The 10,000-nt window shown below is 39.0% G+C and overlaps 1 protein-coding gene across 3 annotated transcripts in view; it reads right to left on the bottom strand.

The window, feature by feature from the left end:
• Window positions 1–10,000, bottom strand: part of LOC113535522 (WD repeat-containing protein 7) — a 126,962-nt gene that overhangs the window by 18,817 nt on the left and 98,145 nt on the right. For all 3 annotated transcript variants that reach the window (XM_026928854.3, XM_026928856.3, XM_026928857.3), the window contains one exon: window positions 126–243. In XM_026928854.3, the coding sequence (XP_026784655.1) occupies window positions 126–243 (118 nt within the window). The remainder of the gene's footprint in view (window positions 1–125; window positions 244–10,000) is intronic.

Here is a 10,000-nt window from a genome sequence, read left to right as displayed (position 1 = left end):
GTGTGTGTACGAATTAGTATTAGCTGATATATTAACATATTGTTGTTATACATGGGTTAAAATGACTAGAATAACTGTGTGTGTGTGTGTGTGTGTGTGTGTGTGTGTGTGTGCGAGAGAGAGACCTCTTTGGCGATGGTGGTGATGAAGGCAGGCGGTCGTGCTGTGGCGATCAGAGAGAGAGCGTGGCGAGCGGAGCGGGCAGAGTCGGCCGCCGGGTTCAGGGGAAGACCCATTGTAATGCTAAACACACACACACACACACACACACACACACACACACACACACACACACACACACACACACACACACACACACACAGAGGCGTGAAAGAGGAGGGAGAAATGGGGAAAAGAATTCATTAGAATATATACAGTGAAAAGATTAGACCCAGCTTATAATGTCAGTTCAAGGTCAATGGGATCACTCAAACGGGAGCGGCGTAATGGACTGAGGACAATACGGCTGTATAATAACTCCCCCTCCCTCACACACACACACGCTTCACACACACACACGCTTCACACTCCAGCGTGCAAATCGCACAGTCAACTGCACCTCTGTGAGGCCCCTTGTTAACAAATCACCCCGTGCCTTTGTGTGTGTGTGTGTGTGTGCCCTTAGTGCAGGACCTTGTGACACACAGTATGCTAATTCCTGCTACTGCTATGCTAGTGTTGTTCTCTGTTCCACTATACTACATTATAATACACTAAACTACATTATAATACACTAAACTACATTATAATACACTATACTACATTATAATACACTATACTTCATAAGGGATATCTCCATAACTACAGTTCCACTTCCATAACTTACACTTCCTATTCTTGTGATCCTTCCATTCAGAAACTTTCCATCACACTTCATGTGCGCACGCGCACACACACACACACACACACACACACACTCCCCACGTCATGCCTCGTCTCATGTCCCTGATGTCAATAATCCACTCCACTATGACTATCTAAAGGGCTTAAAATCACAAACACATTTTATTTAATCTCTAATTCTCAGGGATGTTCCGCTGCTGGATTTGGGTTTTAAATCACATGCTGGTGCTCTGCTGCAGCGCTCTCTCTCTCTCTCTCTCTCTCTCTCTCTCTCTCTCTCTCTGTTCAGGGGTATTTACTGGAAAAGTGCTTCTTCATTTCACTGCTCAGTCACTGTACAGGACCATGACACTGAGTCATATACATGGTTTATAAACATGTGCTTTTAAAGGAACAGTTCAGTCTGAAATTGTTCATGTGCATAATAATGTAAGAACATTTAAAGGGAGCATCTCATAGCCTTATTTGTGTGGTGTGCACTAGCAACTGACCAGGCCATTTAACATACTCACCGAATCACTGACGCACTCACGCTATTCTTACTGATTCGCTCACTTACAATTTTCCAGACTCTATCTCCCCCTGACATAATCTCTTACTGACTCAATCACTCACTAACTCACTGAATCGCTCAGTGACTCCCTGAATCACTCACTAACTCACTGAATCGCTTAGTGACTCCCTGAATCACTCACTAACTCACTGAATCGCTCAGTGACTCCCTGAATCATTCACTAACACACTGAATCGCTTAGTGACTCCCTGAATCACTCACTAAAACACTGAATCGCTCAGTGACTCCCTGAATCACTCATTAACACACTGAATTGCTCAGTGACTCCCTGAATCACTCACTAACTCACTGAATCGCTCAGTGACTCCCTGAATCACTCACTAACAAACTGAATCGCTTAGTGACTCCCTGAATCACTCACTAACTCACTGAATCGCTCAGTGACTCCCTGAATCACTCATTAACACACTGAATCGCTCAGTGACTCCCTGAATCACTCATTAACACACTGAATCGCTCAGTGACTCCCTGAATCACTCACTAACACACTGAATCGCTCAGTGACTCCCTGAATCACTCACTAACACACTGTATCACTCACTGACTCACTCGATCCTTGACTCAAATCGTCCTTTACTGACTCACTCCTTCCCTCACATGACTCCCTAACTCCTTCCTTACTTCCTCACCCTCCCTTTCTTCCTGACTCACCCCCCACCTCCCTCTCTCTCTCTCTCTCTCTCTCTCTCTCTCTCTCTCTCTCCGGACCAGTGTAATGGCAGTAGAGGTAATAACTGGAAGCCAGAAACAGTTCTGTCGGCATGATAACACGGAGCTTTTACACCACACCGCCTGGGATTTCCTTCTGCCTCTGAACTCATCAGAACAATAACGACCTGTACAACTCCAGCACATATCACACACTGAGAAAGAGAGAGAGAGAGAGAGAGAGAGAGAGAGAGAGAGAGAGACAGATGCTGTTTATGTTTATAGCACTACATGCATGTTGACTGCTCTAAACTATAAAATCAGTCCTGTTTGGCGTTTGATCCGTCTCCTGAGCTAAAGTTAGCTTAGCGCTGCTGATCAATGGCACTTCAGCTGCACAGCTGTTCCTGATCAATCTCCTTCATCCTCCTCCTCTACAGCCCAGCCCACATGAAGCGCCTAATGATCTCGACCACGCAACCCAACGAAACATCACGCGTCTCGTGTTCGACTCTGATTAGAAATAACAAGTCAATCTCAGAGGAATAAAAGGAAAAATACCCTTCTTAATACAAAGCGAATTCCATAATAAATCAAAGACAATCTTTTACTTCCTGTTGGTGTGTATATGGAATAGTCAGCGTGTACTTATGCACCTCTTCTGGGTGAAAACTTAAAGCTTCACTATGTAATTTTGTGTGAAATAGTTGAAGAAATAGCATTATTAAGCCAGTATTAAAATATTCACATGATGATATGTCTAAAACATGGTGTCCTTCAGCTGGAAGTGTTCACTTAAAGTTAGTTTTAAAGTTTGTCACAATTTTTCTTTCAACTCATACGTTGTTGCGGATTGATGAGGACTACAGGCACTATTTAATCCTACACTGCTCAATCCTGATTCAGTCTGTCGATCACAAATATTGATTAATCCCTCCACGTGGTCGAGGGGTGTGCAAGACAATTTCCAGTTTACATTATTCTGCGAGATGCCTACAATAACATTTTTATTTAAAAATCTCAAAAAAAGTTAAAAAAAAGTTACAAACTGGTGCTTTAATGGATTAAAGTGGCAGTATGTATTTAAAAAAAAAAAATTGCCATGTTTTAAAAATGTTTGTGACCTCTCTAAGGGATCTTGAAACGTTTATTAACATAAATATGCAAATATAAATCTAAATAAACCATACATTATGTACAGTATATTGATTTTAGATATTAATATATAGCTGCATCATTTATTTTAAATCTATACATTTTTATAAAATGGCTAAAACTGATAACGCACACTAACAATGTAATATAAGAGACATAAACATGTCAATATCACTGATCATATTTATTTAATCTTTATTTAATCTACTGACACAGGTTCATGCCTTAGGCACACAGTTTCACACGCAACATCCCAAACACATGCACACACGCACGGACACGGACCCACACACACGCGCGCGGACACACACGGACACGGACACACACACACACACACACACACACACACACACACTAATACGGACTGAAATGAATCAATGTTTTTAGCAAGCTGTTGTGTTCAGATAAGAAATTGAAGATTTAATAAAGTCGTAAGAAAGATCAGAAGTTTCTTCACCTACAACATTAACACTGAAACGTGTTTATTAAAGAGCTAGAGTAAACAGCAGGCTGTCAATCATGTGCGCTCATTAGCATATTAGGCCACACCCAAACAGCTCTCAAATCAGTCGTATTTTGTCATATGCATTAACACGTTTTGTAGAATAAAAAACATTTAAGAATATGTTACATCATGTTCTCTGGAAGTTTCCTGCATTTGAGCGCTAAATAAATTCAATAATTATATCATGCTTTTAAACCAAAACACTGTGGTCATGTCTGTCAAAATATCTTTTTACACTGAAGATTTCTGATTATGAGATTATGACAAATACATAATTATTTACTTTATACTTCTAGACATGTGTACTAATGTTATGTTTGAAAAGAAAACGCTTTATTGGAAACATTTTTTATCTAATTTTTATAGAAATAAATGCTTGAAATAAACAAAAAAAATGTATCAATAGAACAAAGTCTGTTTGAAATGAGTAAAAATGTCAAGAAATCGGCTTAGTAACCTTATATTTGTCTATATGCCATAAGATATAAAATAAAATATTTTCAAATATTAGAAGAAACAAAGTTTTCATTTGCCAAGATGTTTTGCAATGTTCCTTTTTTTAAGGTATTCATTTTTACCCAATTAATTATATATTTATCTTAAAATTAATAAATGTGGGATAAATTCAGAGCTGTCAGTCTTTGAATTAACACATTCATCGAGTCTGAATAATAATTATTATTATTATTACACACACAATAATAATAACAACAAAATTGTTTTGTTATTATTTTTTTTGAAGGGGTTTCGATTTACATACTGTGTGCGCAAACACAAATAAATCCTCCAGGAATAGGATTGTGTGTGTGTGTGTGTGTGTGTGTGTGTAAGCTCTCAGATGTCTTGTTATCAGAAAAAGGGGATTATTTCTGCGATCAGTCTATTTGCATGCGCATGACTTGCAGCCAGCGTCTTCGTTAAAGCTCGAGCGGCGAATTAGTCAATAAACTTTGTTTGTTCAAAGGCGAGACGAATCCGGGCGAGCCGAGATGCAGCGAGCGCTTAAACACGGCTCTGCTTTCTTTCTTCTTCACAGGATTAAAAATGCAAAGAGGATTTGTGTCATTTTTAAGTCTAATTTCACTGGGATTCGGTTTAATCACTGATCAGGTCAGATTTCTATTAACATCATTTATATATTACAGACTGTATCTTGTATATTGATAATTATAAACTGTAATGTTTGTATATTGATAAATATTCAATTTATATCTATAGCTGGCACCTTGAACACACACACTTTTACATTTTCTGTCTTAGGTTTACAGAGTGCATCATTCCAAAAAGATTTATTTTGTATATTATTAAAGATGGCACAGATCTGATACCCAGGGCCAAAAACAGTATCAGCAACAAAAAAAAAAAAAAAAAAAAAAGGGTGGATTGGATATTGGAGAAAAAATTATTTTTTGGAACTGGAAATGTTTACATATAAAGAGACTGATTGTATATTTTGTTAGGATTAATTTTTATTATTTTTACAATATTTCTTATATTGGCAATGCAAAGCTGTGGTTTTGTGTAAGTCGTGTTTGATGTATGTGTGCTATGTACATTTTCCTGTATTTTTTTTTTTAAGTGCTTCTGGATATCGGCATCAGCTGATACTCAGGGTTTCAGTATTGAAATAGAAAAAGTGTTATTATGCCTCATGTCTAAATATTACGTATATGTGTATACATGCATTATGTATGTACTGTAGAGCTTCTTTTCTTTTCTACACTTGAAATATTGTTACATTTTTATTCATAATACTGAAGCCAAATGCATCAACACATACTGATTTCTTATATTAAAGTCAAAGGGCCATGCTACTGCTACCAATACTGCTACCGATACTGCTACCGATACTACTGCTACGGCATGTATATGGTGTATAAAATAATAAAAGTAAGAGTTAATTAATACAATAATAAGAGATAAACGTCAGATTTTAATGTGCTTTGTGCTGGAAGATGCTGTGTGCTCGGACTTGCAGCTTGTTTGATGCTCAGAGCTATTTTTGGTTTTAAGCCGATCAATCCCTGACGACTTCATTACTGTCTGTGTGCTGGCCGCTTGTTTAAAAAAAAAATTAAAAAAAGCAAAATAGCATAAACGTGTGTATTTTAATTTGGAAGAAACTATTAAATTACACATTACAAATTATTTTGTATAATTGGTCCCACTTTGTTTATAGATAACTAGGATTATAAATCTTATTTCTGTCACTACAAGCCAAAAATAAACAGCTTTTTCCCATTTTAATTTCACTGCAAGTATTATTATTATTATAATTATTATTATTATTATTATTATTAAATCGAATTTTCATGTACACATGAAAACAAATGTAAAAAAAGGATTTCAAAATATATATATATATTTTAAATATTCATACAAAGTACTTTATGTATATAATATTAATTATTATGTAAAATGTACATTGTGGAAAGGATTATAGTATATTACACTATACATTATACTATTATAGTTAATAATATACTATAATTAGTATCATGCATATAATTAATGCATGTAAATGAAGATTATTATTTTAGTTTTTGTTTACTAAAATGACAATCCTTTTCGTCAAAAAAAAAAAAAAAGCAACTAATTTTGAAGTGTTTCAGAAATTTAAAAGACGTCCCAGAAATACTGGATTGTTACAATCTTTTTTCCCCTTTTTACATCAAATTGTACTTTCATTATATTATAAATAAAAAATTTCATTTAAAGCAGTGAACACTGACCACAGCTCAAGATTTAAAAAATTTTATATATATTATAACAGAATATATTTAGACTAACAGACTACATTAGGGGAAAAACTAAGTGTGTAAATGTAACAAAATTAAAATAGGAAATTACTCCAAACACATGTTCTTGAGTCGAATCATTTAGAATGATCGTTCTTATCAAGATGAAGCCACGAATCAACATAACGATGATTTCTAAGCTGCTCTCACACAGCTGCCGTGTGTAATGTGTGTGTGAGAGACAGATGAAGAGAGAGAGAGAGAGAGTTAGTGATGATAGCTTTAGTTGCAGTGCCATCTACATTTGTGTGTTAGAACAGGAGAGTCGATGTGTCGCTGCTCTGGTGAACACTGACACACGGCCAGTAGGAGACTAATTAATGCAGAGAGAACAGCCTGGAGGATTTACACACACAGAGACACACACACAGACACACACACAGACACACACACAAACACAAAAACACACAAACACACACACATACACACGTACACACAAAAGAAACAGAAAACTTAATGACATACAAACCTCAAAAAAGTAAAACAAACAAAACACGGCCAAAAAAAGAGAATAAAAAACAACTAATAACAACTAATAACAACTAATAACTCACTGAAAACTTAATGACAGACAAAAAAACAAGAAAGAAAACAAAACAACAAACAAAAAACAGAGAACTCAGAAAAATCAGCAACATAAAACCCCAACAATACAAATAACAAAAAACAAGAAATAAAACAAAACAAAAAACATGAAATAAAAAACAAAACTGGGAAAACCAAGCCCCTGGGGGTTAAACCCGAGCCTGCAGTTCGAGCCCGACTCTTCTCTGAGCTGCAGGATGCAGTGTGCGGTGAAGGCAGCGACACACAGGGAGATCTGTAGATCTGCAGATGTGTGTAAATGAGGGATTAAGTGACTGATCCTCTGTCTCTAAAGCTCTAAAGCTCCGGCCCTCTGCCAATAACTGATCAATAACTTTGATCAGAAGAGCGATCGGCGTAAAGCAGGTTCTCACTCTCACACGCTGTTCTTCCTCTGGAACAGAGCTAGCACTAAACATTACAGCGTAAACACAAACAACAGCAAAGACCCGAGAGAGAGAGACAAGACAGAGACAAGAGAGAGACACAAAAGAGACGAGAGAGACAAGAGAGAGACAAGAGAGAAACAAGAGAGAGACAAGAGAGACAGGAGAGAGAGACAAGAGAGAGATGAGAGAGAAACAAGAGAGAGACACGAAGAGACAAGAGAGAGAGACAAGAGAGAGACACAAGAGAGATGAGAGAGGGACAAGAGATATGAGAGAGAGACAAGAGAGACAGGAGAGATGAGAGAGAGACAAGAGAGAAACAAGAGAGAGACAAGACAGAGACAAGAGAGAGACACAAAAGAGACGAGAGAGACAAGAGAGAGACATGAGAGACAAGACAGAGACAAGAGAGAGAGACGAGAGAGACATGAGAGATGAGAGAGACATGAGAGAGACATGAGAGACATGAGAGAGAGACGAGAGAGACATGAGAGATGAGAGAGAGATGAGAGAGACATGAGAGATGAGAGAGAGATGAGAGAGACATGAGAGATGAGAGAGAGATGAGAGAGAGACAATGCACAATGTAGTGTCCTGTCGTCAGAAACTAACAGCGTGGAATGGAAAGTGTAAGGAATGAAACCCTTGGTGTCGTGCTGTTACAGGAAGGTAATCAGGCGTGTGATGAAGCAGAGTTCCTGCTACATCTGATGTAGCTGATCACTTTCAATTACAGCACGTCCCAAAGTGTTTTATTCCTCTGATATCACAGCAATTCACCAGCAACAATAAATAATTACATAAGAACAACCCATCATATTTTTTATCCATTTCCAGTTACGTAATGTTGTAAAACATGACTTGCGTTGTAGCAGCTGTAACAGTTGTTCCCTCACCATCCTCTGTTTCTAAACCTGCACTACTGTCAGAGCTGCTGCTCTAGAAAATGCATCAACACCTTCTGACCAATCAGAATGCAGAATTCAACAGCGCTGTAGTACCTCTGCCTCAAAGGCTGTGTGCTAGCTGGCTAAATCATTACCTGGCCTATGCTCAACGCCCATTCTTCCCTGTTGCCTAGCAACGCTTAAACACTGGGTATGTTTACATTCACATGTTCGATTTAATTGCAGTGTATGTTTTAGCTTATCATTTGTGTTCCTGGTGTAAGACATGATCAATAACGTCAGTGTCTAATAAGAATCATTTTTATATAATAATGAAGTTATAAACTAGTAAATGTGGAACTTTGAAATGTTTAAACGCTCAGAATCTTTACGTGCTTTTTTTCTTCGGTTTTAAAGGAAACAGACATCAAAACAGCAGAACTTTTTTTGGTTGAAACATTGGATTTTGACTCTGGGAGAACTTTCGGTTTATGGAATTACATCTAGATGAAAAGGTCAAATGTTGAGTGTGTGAAGGGTTTCCCCGGGCCACCACAACAACCGACAGAAATAAAAGAAATACAGAAACATGTAGATCAATATCTCCAGCTCCTGCGCAGACTAATGGTGCTGAAGTGGCTCAGAACACTCAGGTGTACACACACACACACACACACACACACACACACACACGGTCGCTCGCACACACGGTCGCTCGCACACACGGTCGCTCGCGCACACACACCCACAGACGCTTGCTCATACACACGCTCACACACACTGTCGCACACACGCTCGCACACACACGCTCGCACACACACGCTCGCACACACACGCTCGCACACACACGCTCGCACACACACGCTCGCTTGCACACACTCACACACCCACAGACGCTTGCTCACAGACACGCTCACAGACACGCTCACACACACGCTCGCACACCCACAGACACTTGCTCACACACACTGTCACACACACGCTCGCACACACACGCTCGCACACACACGTGTGTGAAAGTGAAAGTGGGGGCAGTGGTAGCTCAGTGGTTAAGATGTCATATTACTGATCAGAAGGTCATGAGTTCAAACCCCAGCACTGCCAAGCTGCCACTGCTGGGCCCTTGAGCAAGGCCCTTAACCCTCAACTGCTCAGCTATACAAATGAGACAAATGTAAGTTGCTCTGGATAAGGACTTCTGCCAAATGCTGTAAATGTAAAATGTGTGCGCACACACACACACAGGGTTACACACACACACAGGGTTACACACACACACAGGGTTACACACACACTTGCTCACATCTTTGTCTGATTAGAAACTTTGTCCCCCGTAAAAAAACCGTGTCCATGTCAGCCATTTTGGCGTGGGGGTCTGACAGAGGAGGGTGTCATCATGCTGTTGACAGGGTACAAGAGAGAGAGAGATGGATGGAGGCAGAGAGAGAGAAAAATAGAAAGAGAGAGAGAGAGAGAGGGAGAAATGGAGAGAGAGATAAAGAGAGAGAGAGATAAAGAGAGAGAGAGGGAGAAAGGGAGAGAGAGAGGCCGACAAAGAGAGAGCAACAAATCTCCCTCCTTCTCTTCCCGTGTCCAGCGTTCGTTCGTTTCTTGTC

The sequence above is a fragment of the Pangasianodon hypophthalmus genome, chromosome 15 (assembly GCF_027358585.1).
Source record: "Pangasianodon hypophthalmus isolate fPanHyp1 chromosome 15, fPanHyp1.pri, whole genome shotgun sequence".
NCBI lineage: Eukaryota > Metazoa > Chordata > Actinopteri > Siluriformes > Pangasiidae > Pangasianodon > Pangasianodon hypophthalmus.
This window is presented reverse-complemented; position numbering and strand designations above follow the sequence as displayed.